General features: G+C 38.0%; 1 protein-coding gene across 3 annotated transcripts in view; it reads left to right on the plus strand.

The window, feature by feature from the left end:
• SPATA16 (spermatogenesis associated 16) overlaps positions 1 to 18,271 on the plus strand; it is a 277,669-nt gene that overhangs the window by 189,937 nt on the left and 69,461 nt on the right. For all 3 annotated transcript variants that reach the window (XM_024995427.2, XM_002684936.7, XM_005201702.5), the window contains one exon: positions 17,736 to 17,883. In XM_024995427.2, the coding sequence (XP_024851195.1) occupies positions 17,736 to 17,883 (148 nt within the window). The remainder of the gene's footprint in view (positions 1 to 17,735; positions 17,884 to 18,271) is intronic.

The following is an 18,271-nucleotide window of genomic DNA, read 5'->3' on the forward strand; positions in this document are numbered from 1 at the left end:
GTACCATCTGTGATCCCCTAAAACACTTCCATGGCTTTCAGGGGTTCACAGACCACAGGATAAGACTCTTGCACTGCTCCTTCTCTTTGCAACAGCCCTATTTCTCTTTGGTATTGGGCCTAACAGGAGAAATTTACTGCTTCCAGTGCTCAAAGCAAAAAATAGCACCCAAAATGTTAGTGTCATATAGTGCCTCCCGAGACTGCACTGCAGCCATTCAAGCTTGAAATCTTTCCATTCCAGTGTCTCCAGACCCCTCCTAAGTTAGTGGGTAGCATTTGTCATTCCTATTCGGTGAGCACCTATTTATCAAGTACTTATCAGTGACTGTATGTTAAACACTGTGCTAGGCATTGGATATACAGCAGTGAGCAAAATAGACATCACTTGTCTTCAAAAGTATATATTCTAGCACAAAATATTTACCAAAAAAAAACCTAGTACTTAAATTAGACATCATTTCTTAAACTATTTGTCTTCCACAATACCATCAAAGTACCATTACAGTTTGACATGAAACTCAGACCAAAAAAGAGAATATTTTTGTATAGTTATTTTTTATGCAGTTTTAAAATTCAGTTGTTTATGATATTTCAACAAATATGTGTGTGTGTGTGTGTGTGTGTTCAGAATTGCAGACAACTTCTGTGCTATAGTTGAGTTTGGGATTCATCAGAATATTTCAAGAAGGTTGCAGTTTTCCAAGAGTCTTTTGTCTCCTTTGTTTCTGTGTTCACAGATGTCTTCATGCAAATTCCAAGGTTTTAGCTATTAGCTTCTTCTTTCAAAGGTAATGATCAGGGTAGCAACAATCTAATGGATTTCTCTGGCTAGTCAAAGAATGATGTAGGATACCTTTATCCTGAACAGAAGCTGATCTCTTGGAGTAATTTTTTCACTCCTGTTCTTTTTCTTCTTGATACTGCAAAATCATCCCAATATTAGTCATTCACCTAATAAAAACTTATGATTTCTCAACCTCAGAATAAAAATAAAATCTTCAACATGAAATTATAGGCAGAGTAATGTCAAGGAACCACAAAATTTTTTATTATCTTTAACAAAACACCTACGTATTCTGGAGAAGGAAAAAAAAATGTGTTCTTGCCAAAGATGTGCTTCCCTGTGAAAAAATTTTCCACAGAAGGAACAAAATAGAAATACTACATGAGCATTTCTCTCAAGCGGCCTATATTTATAGTTTATTTATTTATTTATTTGACCTGTCAGGCAGAGAGTTTATAAAATATTTGAGCAAGGAACTTCTGAATATAACCCAGAGTATACAGTATTTGGATTAGATATCATCTGAGAAACACCAAAGCCACTCACCTAAAAAAATATTTTCCCTATGAATTGCCATATATTATGCTTAAATTCCAACCATTTGGCATAAAGGCTATAGTCATCCCCTAGTAATATGAAACAGAAATTTTATCTGGAACTGTTTAACTCACTAAAGGGCGACACAATTGTGGGAATTAGTCTGAGACTTTCCTAGTCTCTTTGGAAACATGAAAACAGAAAGAACCTTGAGGGAACAGATGTGGAAGGAAAGGTAAGCTCTGATGAGGAAAGGTGACAATGTCCTGGAATATAGGGAATGCAAACTGAGCAGAAGGACCTCACACAGGCAAAGGATGTGTTGTATTTAACTCTGTGAAGGAAAGAAAGCAAAGGGAAGCAGGTAATACAGAGCAGTAGAACCAAGTCAAACCTCAGACTCACAAGATAAAACTTCTAGGTCCAATGCTAGGATTCAACTTTGGATAAGTCACTTCATTTCTGTATTAATCAGCTACTGCTACAACAATGCTGTGTAACAAATCACTCTACAACTCTGACTTATAATAATAAGCAGGTTAGCTTGAGTTTGACTGATCTAGGCTGGGCTTAGCTATGCTTAGCTCTAAGCTGCAGAGACGCCTAAGAACGATCCATGTGTCTCATTCTCCTTAGACCAATGGCTACCTGATGTTTCTTTCTTATGGCAAAATGCAGGATTCTAAGAGAGAAAGCAAAACCATAAAAGAACATTTCAAACCTCCAAGGACAAGGATTCTTGTCTAGATTCTTCTGCTTACTGAAAAGTCATGACAACCCTGTTGATACGATATTGCTATAGCTGTGCTGTGCTTAGCTGTGTCTGACTCTCTGCGACCCATGGACTATAGCTCATCAGGCTCCTGGGATGGGAGCCTGTCCACGGGATCAGGGAAGCGCCATGATATTGCTATAGAGAGGGGAGAAATTGAGACCAGCAACTATGTCTACCACAGCACTCTAGACTTTTAGTTTCTGCTACTATATGATGAGGAAGTTGGGTTAGGTCAATGGTTAAACATTGACCTAACACTGGTCTAGTGACCACTGCATTAGAGACACCTGGGAAAACATTCGAAGTATTAGATTCCCCAGAGCTGGGTGAGACCCTGAAAATCATATTTTCCTACTGCCCCTCTACTAGGTGATTCTACTGTACAACCATGGGCTAGATGGTCTCCAAGCCCATTAGTAACATTTAAAGTTAATGACCAACTTAATTTGCAATAAAGTTTATGTAGGGCTTCCCTAGGTGCAAAGGTAGAGTGGCAGATGCCCTGCACAAGTGATGCTGCCTATCTGACAATGCAACTGATAGAACCCATGAGCCCCAGATTTCTGCCCCCTTCAGTCTTTCCACGATATATAATAGAAGCCTCCAGTAAGTGAGGCAAACTGTGCTTCCCATTTGTAAAGATCAACAACTGCTCTCCCCTTCTTGCCCCTTACTCACAATGTAAATCAGGTTTTCCTGCCCTCCTATCCCAAAAGCAGACTCCGTGGCCTCCTCAGGATCCTTTCCTGCACTCAGTGCTACATCGAGGCCACAATGGGACTGCAATATTTTTCAGTCACTTGCCTACAAAGAGATCTGTCCATTAAGCTAGGCAATATGACAATTCTCATTTCATGAATTCTTGTATTTTTCAGTTAGATGACAGGCTAAAGAGGAAATGTCCAAATTGAGATGAGAGGTAAAAGAGAGCTTCTTTCCCTGGGTCTTGGGAAAAGATAAATGTAGAAATGAATTTCTCATCTAATTATTCATTTCTGTTTATATATTCTTTAATGATATGTTTCTATGGTTACCAGCGTTGTTAAACGCTGCCTGTGTTTCATTCTGCTTTGATGCTATTTGAGGTAGTATGCCAGCAGAAGAGGTTCACTTGTAAATGAAAGATGTGATTTAGGCATGTATTTGACCCAAGGTTGCGTGTTCTCATGAAGGAGATAGTGACCGTGACATTATTTTCTGTTTATATAGTTCTGTGTAGTTTTTCTATTGATGTTCTGTGAGTATCCCAGGGACTAAGAAGGAAGAAAGAAAGTAAAGGAAGAAGGAAGAGAGAGAAGGAGGGAGGGGTGGAGGAAGGAACCTGAACCATATATATATCTTAAATTCATGCATACATATCAGAACTATATATATATACACACACACATATATATAGTACATATCTATACATATATATAGTACACATCAGTACTATATATATGTGTGTATGTGTATATATATATATATATATATATATATGATGGCATTGATTTGACAAGACTGCCAAGTAGGTGAGGTTGTTTTTCACCTGCCCCATCCTTCTTTTCTCCCCACACCATCCCCCCTCCTCTATCCCACATGTACATGTCAAAAGCCAAAGCTTTCTTTGAAAAAATGAGTCAAACACTCAATTACTTCGCCTCAGTGTGAAATGTACTCAGAGTGTCACCTTTTAGTAGTTTTCCTGCCTTTGGACTCCTAGTTCTCACTGAGAAATAAACAGCTTTGTCTCCTGCCAAAACAACGTCAGGCATCCAGATCACGCAAGAATGGGTGGACATAGCCTCAGAAAGTGGCCTCCAGAGGGCTGCACACTTGTACCTCAGCCCAATCTATCTGCAAGTTGATAGTTCAACCTTCATAGAAAAGAGTGGCATCAGAGGAGATCGAGCGTGTTCAGGTGATAAAACGCAAGGAACCCAAACCTTGTGCTCTGTGAAAACCTAGAAGGGTGGTAGGAAGGGCTGGGAGATGGGAGGAAGGTTCAAGAGGGAGGAGACATATATATACCTATGACTGATTCGTGTTGATGTATAGCAGAAACCAACACGTATTGTAAAGTAACTATAGTCCAACTAAAAATAAAATGAAAACAAGTGGCATCATATCAAACAAGAAAATAATCCTCAGCCACTCCTGAGAAATATGTATTTAGCACTCTTCTTCAGAAATATATACATATATTATATATATATATATTATATATATACTATATTTTTTTCATGGTGCTGGTTTTGTTTTGCAGTAATATCCATAGGTGATAAAACAGAGTCAGCTTTTCCTTTTTTTTTTTTTTCTCCTAAAAAGCTTTTTGGGTTTCCGACAGTTCTTAAGGGAGAAAAAAAGTGACCTCTAAATTTCTTTTCATTTTCCTTCATTTGAGCATGATGTGAGTTTCAGCGATCTAAGGCAATTTGAGCCTTCTTTCACTTGAACAAATTTAGGTATAACTATTTAATTCCCAAAAATCCTGTGGCTATTCTGCTAGGTGGCCATGAGGTTGTTTTATTTACATAGAGGCTTTGCCTTCCAATTCAAATTTGTGAACATGTGGATTCCTTCTTTGTTTTTGTTTGCATCTGAAAATCAAAAATTGCTATGAGCAAAACCAATTTTAGAAGAGTTTATGGTTATTTTTTATATTTCCCATAGATTTTATGGGTTATTGATTTATAAGCTTGCAGAGAAATTGAGGTCACTGTTTTTTTTTAGCAGTTGGAAATGTGGAATAACTATTCCATGAAATCATGAAATTTTTTAAGCTATGTTCACCCAGGTATGAGATAATCTGTAAAATGCAAAGCTTTTAATGTTTTTATTTATATTCAGCCATCCTTTTGATGGTATTGCACAGCAATTAAAAATAGATTCTCCTCTTTTCTTGAATTCCTATGATTGTACTTTCCTCACTAATTTGTGAAGATTGCCTGTTCTACCTGGGCTACAGTTCCTGATGGAATTATTTTCTTTTTCATAATTTCCCCTCTTCCAAATAATGAGACCTTGGCATTTCAAATGTCAACCTTTAACGTGTGGGATGATATACTTTTTCTCAGGATCACAAAGTAACTGTTAAACTAATCTATTTTTATCCAAGAAAAGCACAGGTGTTGTTTTATACAGCACTGTCTAAACTAGGAGTCAACAGCCTGTGAGAGACAAAAACCTCCAGAAGACCTTAGGAGAACTATTTCAAGCCCAACCCTAAAGGGATGGAAAACATCAGAACTAACATGGCAAGTCTTCATTTCATTTATCTTTCATCAGGTAGAGGTTGGCCCGCTTTAAGATTAACATATGACACAAAGCAGAGAGAAAACTTTTGACTGGACACAGGTAACCTGGAATACAGTGGCAGGTCTCTTGAAGATAGCATTGCATTTCTTTTCACATCACTGGAAGTTGGATTTTGTTACTGTGGTCACAGAGTGTGTGTGGGTATACACATATTCTCTAAAGTGTCTATGTATGTGTATGTCATACACTGTGACAGGTCTGTTGCATTTCTCAGATGTAATTATCCCCCTCCTGAGATTTCCCGATGATGAGAAGTCATATATAGAAGGACTCCATGGACTATAACCCTCCAGGCTCCTCTGTCCATGGAATTCTCCAGGCAAGAATATTGGAGTGGGCAGCCATATCCTTCTCCAGGGGATCTTCCCAACCCAGAGATCAAAACTGTATTGCAGGCAGATTCTTTACCATCTGAGCCACCTGGAAAGCCCATATAGAAGAACACTTGCCCCATATTAATCATCTTCCTGCAACCTGGTGTCTTCTAAACTATAAGGCCCTCTGTGAGGAGCTACAGCCCAGAAAAGATTAGTGAAAGGCAAATTAAAGATATAAGAATGAAAAAGAATAGGTGTATGGTACCCAGGCAAGGGTGAAACTTGAGGGAGAAAAGAAATTACCAGGATGAGGAGTCTACCCAAAGTCTACTACTTTGAGTACTAGACTCCAGCACAATAAAGACACATCTCTACTTGATATTGTGATCCCTATTACTGGATTCCAACATCAAAATCCCTCCTAAGTCCTCCAGGGCCATGGAGCTATTAGCTCCCAAGACAAGTAGTTTTTTCATTGGAAGGCTCTGCTAAAACATTTTTCCCTTCTACTAAGGGTTCTCATATTTATAATCCTATCTTAATGCCAAATGGGGCTACAGACTTCATTGATGAGCCCACATGGCATAAATGGCTCAGAACACAAGGCTCTGAGTGATACACAACTGGCTTGAATCCCAACTCTGTCACAAAGTAGCCGTGTGAACTACTGCATGTTATAACAGATAAAGAGTGAGGTTTTCTCATCTGTAAAGTGGGATGATAATGCTTATTTTCCAGTGCTGACTCAACAAATAAACAGAATAATTTATCTACAGCACTCAGCCAAGGTACAGTGAACATATTCAAATAATAAAAATGAGTTTTCCATATTTATCAATGAATTAAACAAAAATCCACATAGGCAGAGTCCAAGAGCAGGTTGAATTCTGGTGGCAGAGTCAGTTCATATAACTGACGTTTTGTCCCCAAGTTAAACATCCTTGGATTCTTTCAACTTCTTCTACAATATACCTTTTTTTCAAAGGTGTCCTTGACTTTTCCACTCAAAGTTATCTTTCATAGTGGCCCGATATATGTATATATGTAAAAAGCAGTACAAGCCTGGAAACCCCGTTACCAAGTTCTTGTCCCTATATCACCATTAATCAGCTGTGAAACACCAGTCAAGAAATATAATCAAAAAACCATATACATAGAATAGGGAAAGGAATACCTACTTTCACACAACGAAACGAAGCATAGAGATGAAACACACACAAAAAAGGGTTCCGAACCATGTTGGTATCCACCACTGAACACAGGAGCTAAAGCTCATTAGTAATACCCAGTAATGAAATAATTCCCTGTAATACAGCCATGTATTCATGTGATACCTTTTGGTGATTCATTTTAAGTCATCAAGAGTAAAAGCTCTGTGGCATCCTAAACAGTCTGGAGGCTGCTGAAACCCACACTTGTAGCTCTGACTTTCTATCGGCTGGTATTTCTCAAATGTGCACGTAGAAAATTATTCAGGGTCTTTAGTACAAGAACATACTTTGTATTCTATTTACAAATTATTTGTGCTTTGCCATTAAATAAGTTAGACCAACCCAAGCACATTATTGACTTCCCCATTAAGAAGCCTTTCATTTAATTTCTGTAAATGTTTCTCTTTGAGAAAGGCATGCTAATTGATGGCATATCCTAAATCTAATCAGCAGCCTGTAGACAAAACACTCTTACTGTGGCCAGTAGGAGTTAAGGATGAATACTCTATGTTAGGATCATTGTTGTGAAGAGGAACTTGACCTGGTTTAGTCTTAGTGCGGTCCATTTATTTCTTTGTTAGCATCAGAGTCAAATTATCCTTGTCTTTGATGACAGGAATAAGACAGTCATGAAAAAAGGAAATGAAAGCAATACTTGGTCTTATAATTCTAGGAAATAATCTACTTACAAAGATAACAATTCTCTCAGTGTAAGAGAAAGCACTGGTTTCAGAGAGTTGTGTTCTTGTCTTACTTCCATCTCTAATTTTGTGACTGCAAGTGAGTCACCAGAACTAACAAGAGCCTCAGTTTCCTTGGTTATAAAGTTGAATGATCTTAAAATAATATCTTACATCCCTTCCATCTCTTTTGCTTCATGCTGAAGAGGCATGGAAATAAAATTTTACTATGAAATATAAATGATTAAAAACAAATACAGGGTAAATTTTATCCACTAAGTGCTGAAGTTATTCAGCTAATGGAGGCATATATATAATCAAAACCTTAACCCTAACCAGACTGGACAGTAAACAGTGGAATACATTTACACAGACAATATGTGGATACATATATGTATATAGTTATATGTTCTAAAATCCTACAACACTCACATACACTGCAAAACTAAGGAAATATTTCATAATTTAAAATGGTAGTTCTTGTGACTGTTTTAAACAAGACAGGTTGCAAAGTAGAGAATTCAAAACTGCTATATAAAAATGTGCTTTCCTTGGTACAAGTAACCTGTTCATACAATATTTGGTAATTTCCAGAAAACACAAATAAAACTTTAAATACTTATATTTAAACTGTATGAAGATATTTACAATGTTCATATCACTGAGCTAATAAATGTAATGGAAAAGCTGCCAAATATTCCTTTATACTAGAAAAATACACAACTTACAATGAAGGTTGCTTAATAAAAGAACTCTCATAAATCCAAGGCAATATTTCTGCATTAAAATGTTGATTATCAGGGCAGGGCAAACTATTATATATTTTATTCTGACATATCATATTAATAAAATTAGCATAAAAATCTCAATCCTGGCTAGTTTCTAAATGACACTATGAAGCAGTTTATAGGTAAGTCTCAAGGCAAGATATTCTGCTCCTTAAGAGAATCTACTCTTTAGATTAAATCTAAATTTCAAAAAAGTTGAAGTCTTTTGAATTAAATTCATATATATTTAAAAAAGATAAAGTTTGAAAAATATTGCTTAACAATTTTATTTTTCTGTGTTCTAGAAAATACTAGGTGTCATTCCAAATTTCATCATTATTAATATTAACAAAGAGCCATATTAACCACTAAGGACTAAAGGTTCCCTCTCAATCATTTATAGCTTTCAAATATAGCATTGGTTCCTTTGAATCTAATAGTGTCAACTGAAGATAAAACAATACAATCATAATATTTATCCACTAGGATGAATCCACTTACTTATATGGACTTTAGGAAAATTAAAGCATAAGATATATAGAAACATTTATCACACTGCTAAATGAGAAGTTATTTCATCTTAAAATATCTTTTTTCTTTACTTTTTTTATAATACATAAGACTTAGTAGAAAAAAAATGGATTATAAGAGAGATTCCAATTTTCCTTGAATAGTGTTTGTGTATTAAGGTAGACTAACTACTACAACAAACAACTCCAGGGCGTCCCTGGTGGATCCATGGTAAAGAATCCACCTGCCAAAGCAGGAGACATGAGTTCAATCCCTGGTCTGGGAAGATCCCACATGCCACGGAGCAGCTAAGTCCATGCACCACAACTGTTGAGCCTGGGTGACACATCCACTCAGCCCATGCACCCTAGAGCCTGTGCCCCTCAACAAGAGAAGCCACCACAATGATAAGCTGGCACACCGCAACTAGAGCAGCCCCTGCTCGCTGCAACTAGAGAAAAGCCCATGCAGCAATGAAGACCCAGCACAGCCCAAAAATAAAATAAATACATACATTAAATTATTTTTTTAAAACCTCCAAATTCTAGTAACTTAATAAACGTTGATTTCTCACTTACAATACAGTCAAATGTGGGTGTTCCTGGCTGATTGTCCTCCAGTCAGCAACAGGAGAACCTGTACTCCTTCCATCCTGTAGCTCCATCTTCATCCACATCCTGGGAGTCTTCCTCTCTAGGTAGCTGATAAGGAAAGAAAATAGATCATACTAGGCAAGTTTTATGGGCTAAATTTGGAAAGAATATCATTCCTGCCTACATTCCATTGGCCCACACTCAGCCACATGGCCACACCTAACTACAAGGGAAAATGCCTAACCAGGTGTCCAGGAAATGGGTAGGTAGGTAAATAAATAGATCTATATATGTTCTAAAGTTCTGCAGCACTTACATATACTGCAAAACTAAATTAAATACTTCAGAATTTAAGATGGTATGTCTACTATGGCTATTTTAAACACGAGGATAAAGCTGAGGAAATAAAAACATAATTTTCCAAAGAGAATGTGAAATATAATATTTGAAAACCTAATTCTAAATTCTATAAAATTAAAAAGCTGTTAATCCTTAGAAAAGTCACTTATGCCTCTCCAAGTCACTTAAGCCATCTGCAATTCAGTGAATTGAACTGGAAAATTCCCAAGATTCCTTCCAGGTTTAATCCTGTAAGTAAAGCAATTTACTGCAATTATGGGCAACCCCAATAATGGGAACATTAAAGGAATAATTTGATAATAATCTATAATAACTTTATCACATTTTCTAATTAGCAGTGACAGGAATTCTACTCACTGAACCACCATCATTAGACACATAGTTAAAAGGTTACAATTTATCCAAATCCTCCAGCAAAAAGGGGGAAATTTTTATAATCCCATCATCCTGGAAATGTCTGAGGATTATGGTTACTGCAAGATTTATCCTGGGTGCTTTAAGTCCTCTTAAAAATTTGCCAGGAAGAATCAACCCACTTGGATTTAGAAGAAGGAGATAAATTTTGTTTCTTTTCTTTTTCGCTAGTCATCATTTTCCACTACTTTGATTGCTTTTCCTTTATTCTTGATAGAGTATCTCTCTTCCCTATTTCTCCAGGTCTTTCTTGGTTTACAATTATCCTGGGCAAGTTGAGTTCTGAAGTAGCAAATGCTCTTTTTTGCTTAGCTAAAGTATAAGGAGAAATTATTATGTTACTGTTTGTAGAGGAAGTGAGCTGCCCACATACACTCTTGGTTTGTATAACTATAAGTCTTAAAACTTGATAACATGAGGATAACAATAGAGAATTATTCAGTTCAGTTCAGTTGCTCAGTTGTGTCCGACTCTTTGTGACCCCATGAATCGCAGCATGCCAGGCCTCCCTGTCCATCACCAACTCCCGGAGTTCACTCAGACTCACGTCCATCGAGTCAGTGATGCCATCCAGCCATCTCATCCTCTGTTGTCCCCTTCTCCTCCTGCCCCCAATCCCTCCCAGCATCAGACTCTTTTCCAATGAGTCAACTCTTCGCATGAGGTGGCCAAAGTACTGGAGTTTCAGCTTTAGCATCATTCCTTCCAAAGAAATCCCAGGGCTGATTTCCTTCAGAATGGACTGGTTGGATCTCCTTGCAGTCCAAGGGACTCTCGAGAGTCTTCTCCAACACCACAGTTCAAAAGCATCAGTTCTTCGGTGCTCAGCCTTCTTCACAGTCCAACTCTCACATCCGTACATGACCACAGGAAAAACCATAGCCTTGACTAGATGGACTTTTGTTGGCAAAGTGATGTCTCTGCTTTTCAATACGCTATCTAGGTTGGACATAACTTTCCTTCCAAGGAATAAGCGTCTTTTAATTTCATGGCTGCAATCACCATCTGCAGTGATTTTGAAGCCCCCCAAAATAAAGTCTGACACTGTTTCCACGGTTTCTCCATCTATTTCCCATGAAGTGATGGGACCAGATGCCATGATCTTAGTTTTCTGAATGTTGAGCTTTAAGCCAACTTTTTCACTTCCAACTCCACTTTCACTTTCATCAAGAGGCTTTTGAGTTCCTCTTCACTTTCTGCCATAAGGGTGGTGTCATCTGCATATCTGAGGTTATTGATATTTCTCCCGGCAATCTTGATTCCAGCTTGTGCTTCTTCCAGTCCAGCATTTCTCATGATGTACTCTGCATATAAGTTAAATAAACAGGGTGACAATATACAGCCTTGACGTACTCCTTTTCCTATTTGGAACCAGTCTGTTGTTCCATGTCCAGTTCTAACTGTTGCTTCCTGACCTGCAAACAAATTTATCAAGAGGCAGGTCAGGTGGTCTGGTCAAATGTGAACACCTAATTTCAAAGCTTCTTTTTGTGTAGCAGCAAAGAAAGCAAAACTAATAGCAATGCACACAACAGCAGGTCATGCAAACTGATTATGCTCCCCATTCTCTGCATACGTGAGACATTTATTGACATCAGAAAACATCACACATTGGGAAGGAATGACACAATTGCAGAAAATTTTTGTCAAGTTAAAAATGACCATTTGAAATCTGCCTTCATTTTCAGTGCACTTACTTTTTTTTTTTTTTTTTACAAGCTTCAATTTCTCACCTCTTTATTTTCAGAACCAAGGAAAATCTTTGGTGGTAAAAAGTAAATTAAAATTTATATTTTAATATCTATCATTATTATAAAATATCCCAGTTTAAAAAAAAAATCTTTGCATTTAAAATCTTCAGTTTACCCACATTCGATTATTCATTAAAATCTACAAACAATAAATACCGATGAAGGTATGGAGAAGAGAAAACGCTTCTACACTGCTAGTGGAAAAGTAAATTGGTGCAGCCACCATGGAGAAAACTAAAAGTTGCCATATGATTTAGCAATCCCACTCCTGGGCATATATCCAAGCAAAGCTACAATTCAAAAAGATACATCCATCCCTGTGCTCATAGCAGCATTATTCACAACAGCCACAACACGGAAACAAACTAAATGTCCATCATCAGATGAATGGATGAAGATGTGGTACATATATACCTTGGAATACTACTTGGCCATAAAAAGTAATGAAATAATGCCCTTTGCAGCAGTATCAGTGGACCTAGAGATTGTAATAGTAAGTGAAGTAAGTCAGAAAGAGAAAGCAAATACCATATGATATCACTAATATCTGGAATCTAAAATATGCCACAGGACTTCCCTGGTGGCTCAGTGGTGAAAAATCCACCTGTCAATGCTGGAGACTTGAGTTCGATCCCTGGTCCAAGAAGATCTCACAGCTATGGAGGAACTAAGCTCATGTGCCAAAACTATTGAATCTGTGCCCCAGAGCCCAGGATGCAGAAGTACTGAGCCCACACGCCACAACTATTGAAGTCCATGAACCCTGGAGCCCATGCTTTGCAACAAGAGAAGGCACCACAGTGAACGAAGCCTGCACACAGCAACTAGGGTGCCCTCTACTCTCCACAACTAGAGAAAATAGAGATGGCTGTCTTCATGCAGCAATAAAGACACAGCACAGCCAAAAATAAATAAATAAATTATATATGAACTTATCTATGAAACAGAAACAGACTCACATAGAGAATAGACCTGTGATTGCTGGGGGAGGAAGGTGCAGGGAGGAATGGATTGGGAGTTTGGGATCAGCAAATGTGAACTATTATAGTAGTGAATGGATAAACAGCAAGGTCCTACTGTGTAACACAGGGAACTATATTCAATATCCTGTGATAAACCACAGTGGAAAAGAAAATGGAAAAAAAGGTATATGTATATATACATATATAAGTGAATCACTTTACTGTACAGCAGAAATACAACAATGTAAGTCAACTATGTACTTAGTCACTAAGCCATTGCTCACTCTTTGCGACTCCATGGACTGTAACCCTCCAGGCTCCTCTGTCCATGGAATTTTCCAGGAAAGAATACTGGAGTGGTTGCCATTTCATTCTCCAGGGGATCTTCCTCACCCAGGGATCAAACTCACATCTCCTAGAGCTCCTGCATTGTAGGCAGATTCTTTACCACCAGTGTCACCTACTTCAATAAAATAATTTTTTTTTTAAAAATGGACATAGATTGCTCATGTAAAACAAGCCCAATTCTAAATTATTACTGCCATCACAAAATGAAAACCTGATATTTTGGTGCCCAACCAAAAACAATAAAAAATTCCCACTATTTTAAATAATAATAATAATAAGTATTTTAAAGCTAATTTTTTCTAGACTTAGACTACTTCACAAATAAATTAGTCAACAATATACCAGAAATGTTACATATGTGTGTGTACATTTATATTTTAAATATATGTGTTTAAAACTTTATATGTAAATATATATTTAAAATTACATTGCACTATTTCTTCTTGGGGCTGTAGTAATTTCATCTGAGAAAGTGTCTCCATTGAAAGTTCAATTTTATTCTTACACAGTCTGCTCACTCACTCACTTCTTTACTCATCTTCAAGATGGAGAGCAGAAGCCACAAAAGAACCCCAGTTCTACTGACTCTGAGTGAAGAGAGAGGGAGGGTATATACTCCAGCATATACCCTCCTGAGTGAAGAACACTGTGAAAGCCTACATGACATGTCTTGAGCATTAAGCCAAGAGCACAATGCCTTAAACAAGCAGATCAAACTGTCGTGAAAACCGCTCTTCTGCCACTTGCAAAAACAAAAGCTGGTGTAGGCTCTTGGGCATGAGTCTTCCTGTCCTGCTGTGTGATGGCTTAAAGGCAAAGCTATTCTGCCAGCATCACTTAAGCTGCCAGCAATTGAAAGAGAAATGGGATGGAGAGAATGTTTTCTTCTGTCTTGGCCTTACTGGGATACTGTTAATACCTTTCTGGAAGCAAAGTAGAGGATTAAATACCTTCACTAAAATTATTTGATCCAGAATTTAAAGCAACATATCCTTCACCAAGCTATTCAGAGAGACCGCCAGAAAGGCTATTTGGATGTTAGGAAGTGTTATGGGCTGAACCATGTCCCCTGCAAAATTCATACGCTAGTCCTAACCCCAGGCTGTAGATGGTGATTGTATTTGCAAATAGGGTCTTTAAAAAAGTAATTAAGTTAAAACGAGGTCTTTAAATGGGATTTAATCCAATATAAAGCCTTTGACTGTGAGGATCACAACAAACTGTGGAAAGCTCTTAAAGAGATGGGAATACCAGACCATCTTACCTATCTCCTGAGAAACCTGTTGGCTGATCAAAAAGCAACAGTTAGAACCGGACTGGTTCAAAATTGGGCAAGGAGTACGACAGGGCTCTCTGTTGTCTCCCTGTTTGTTTAACTCATACGCTTAGCACATGATGAGAAATGCCCAGCTGGATGAGTTGTAAGCTGGAATCAAGATAGGTGGGAGAAACGTCAACAACCTCAGATATGCAGATGATACCACTCTAATGGCAGAAAGTGAAGAGGAACTAAAAAGCCTCTTGATAAGGATGAAAGAGGAGAGTGAAAAGGCTGGCTTAAACCTCAACATTCAAAAAGCTAAGATCATGGCTTCCAGTCCCATCACTTCATGGCAAATAGACAGGGAATTGGACTCCTAAATCATTGCAGAAGGAGACTGTAGCCATGAAATTAAAAGATGCTAGCTCCTTAGAAGAAAAGCTATAATAAACCTAGACAGCATATTAAAAAGCAGAAACATCACTTTGCCAACAAAGGTCCATATAGTCAAAGCTACGGTTTTTCCAGTAGTCATGTACGGATGTGAGAGTTGGTTCATAAAGAAGGCTAAGTGCCAAAAATTGATGCCTTCAAACTGTCGTGCTGGGGAAGACTCCTGAGAGTTCCCTGGACAGCAAGGAGATCAAACCAGTCAACCTTAAAGGAAATCAACCCTGAATACTCATTGGAAGGGCTAATGCTGAAGCTGAAGTTCCAGTATTTTGGACATCTGATGCAAAGAGCCAACTCTTTGGAAAAATCCCTGATGCTGAGAAAGATAGAGGGCAGAAGGAGAAGAGGGTATTGGAGGATGAGATGGTTGGATGGCATCACTATGCAATTGATACGAATTTGGGCAAACTCCAGAAAGTGGTGAGGGACAGGGAGGCCTGGCGTGCTGTAGCCCATGGGGTTACAAAGGGTCAGACATGACTGGGTGACTGAACAACAACAATCCAATATGACCAGTGTAAGAGGAGATTAGAATACAGACACACACAGAGGGAAAAACATGTGAAGACACAGGAGAAGGTACCTGGCCATCTACTAGCCAAAGAGAGAGGTCTAAAAAGAAATCAACCCTGCAGACACCTGGATCTCAGACTTATAGCCACTGGAACTATGATAAAATAAATTTATGTTGTTTCAGCCACCCAGTCTGTGAAACTTTGTTATGGCAGGCCTAGCAAACTCACACAGGAACTAGGAGCCTACAAAAGGCAGTGAAGGCAGATCAACACCTTCAAACTGAGATCTAGAACAACTTCCTTCTTCAGCACCTCACTCCGCACGAATCCAGGTACAACTACTTACCTTCTTGGTCTGGACAGGCCATCCCAGAATTAGTTGCACCAATAAATATATTCCAGCATATTCCACGTTCCAGCAATAAACAATGAAGCACGAAGTTGGAGAAAATATTCTCCTACCCAATATAAAGGATATTTATTTTTTGTTGGAAGACCAGAACCTGGTACCTAAACAGCTTGAGTTCTTAATCCACGTCTCTGAATTCCAGACCTGCTGCCTGCATTGCCCTTTGTAAGCCTTCCATCGTCGCATCCAGGCCTCAGCATCCAGACCTGCTGCACCCTCAGAATCCACTGCTTCATAATCTATGGCTCCCTCCATCGAGTTGCTGGCTCTGGATTTGGCATCACAATCATATTCTTTGTTCCCCTTCCAGTTCATCAAACCTGGAAAGGACAGTCTTGTGGACAAGTTCTTTCCTTCAGCCATTCAGAAATTTGCCCCACAACAAATTTAAGTTGTAAGTTAGAAAACTGATCATAGAGGCCATTTGGAGTCACTGAGGAATGAAGTAGGATATCAACAAATTAAATTAAGTCTCTCAGTTTAAAATCAATTCCTTACTGAGTTTAATATTAGCCTAAAACTTGTTTAACAATACACCATGCCGGTAATACGGAGAAGGCAATGGAATCCCACTCCAGTACTCTTGCCTGGAAAATCCCATGGATAGAGGAGCCTGGTAGGCTGCAGTCCATGAGGTCGCTAAGAGTCGGACACGACTGAGCGACTTCACTTTCACTTTTCACTTTCACACATTGGAGAAGGAAATGGCAACCCACTCCAGTGTTCTTGCCAGGAGAATCCCAGGGATGGGGGAGCCTGGGGACTGCCGTCTATGGGGTCGCACAGAGTCGGACATGACTGAGGCGACTTAGCAGCAGCAGCAGCAGCAGCATGCCGGTAATAATAAAGTTGCTGTTTGTTAAATGATTTTCTTTGTTGGAAACTTCAAATCTATTATTTTTCCTTATTGGTTGTTGACACTCTGAGTTGTCAGGGGGAAAACTATTCCTATAAGTATATATGAATTTTTATAATATTCTTTTATGCTATTTTCAGAAAAATGAGATAACTATAGACAGTTCCACTTTTTATTCAATTGTCAAAGCTTGTTAGAAGGAAAAGTTGTAGGAAAGGAATAATTCCTTTTTAAAACTTCACATAACTTCCCTTTTGGTCTGTTTCAAATAGTAATGGACCTTGTTAAAACAGGAAGCTCTGGGTGATGACAAGCTTTATCAAGAATGGTACCATACATGAACAAAGAAAATTTAAAGAAATTCTTAAATAGCTGAATCCATCTCAAATGGCTTGGCCATTGTGATCTGCAGGAAAGGAAAGCTTTGCTAGGAGGGAATTTAGAAAGGTTTTTTTTTATACCTCCAAAAGACTTTGCCAGGTATTGGAAGAAGAAAAATATAGTTTGTCTAGCTTGTCAGGTTATTTATAGACAATACTTAAATCTAGATATTTTAATTACTTTTTTAAAGAACAAATTGCTCATCAGTGTCTGTTCATAGGATAATTATATTAGGCTTAAGAATTTGATGTTTCAGACCAAGTTAAAAATGACACCTCAGAAAACAGAATTTTTATTTTTATCTTAAAGCAAGCTCAGTTTAGAGGTGTCTGTTTACAAACTTTCTCCATTTAATTGGTTTTCCTAATATGAAATAGTATTTCCAGAACTAATTAAAAGTTCATTCTAATGAATATTCAAGACCAAAATGTTATCTCTGCAGTACAGTATATAGATTTTTAAATCATCCATAAAGGTAATTATATTTTTTTTACATTCTTAAAAAGTCATATATTGTTATTGATGCCAAATGGGTTATTTGCTTTCTCTTAGGCCATGATTGAGGAAGCCATCACCAGAGCGGAATCTTTCTCAGTTATGTACACACCATTTGCAACAAAAATCAGAGCTGATAAAATAGAAAAAGTAAAAGAAGTTTTCACAAAAATTCATCCTGCATATGTGGAGTTTATCTACACAGGTAAGAATCAGTATCTTCAAAGTATCAGCTGATGCTTTATTTTCATAAAAAACAAATACAGGGATGTTTCTGATTTTTGTTATTTCTATTTTAAGGATTTTTTTTTTTATTATTAATCTGTTGAGTTGAAAGACTATGGTTTTTCCAGTGGTCATGTATGGATGTGAGAATTGGACTGTAGAGAAAGCTGAGCACCGAAGAATTGATGCTTTTGAACTGTGGTGTTGGAGAAGACTCTTGAGAGTCCCTTGGACTGCAAGAAGATCCAACCAGTCCATCCTAAAGGAGATCAGTCCTGGGTGTTCATTGAAAGGACTGATGCTGAGGCTGAAACTCCAATACTTTGGCCACTTCATGCGAAGAGTTGACTCATTTGAAAAGACCCTGA

Source organism: Bos taurus, chromosome 1, assembly GCF_002263795.3.
Source record: "Bos taurus isolate L1 Dominette 01449 registration number 42190680 breed Hereford chromosome 1, ARS-UCD2.0, whole genome shotgun sequence".
NCBI lineage: Eukaryota > Metazoa > Chordata > Mammalia > Artiodactyla > Bovidae > Bos > Bos taurus.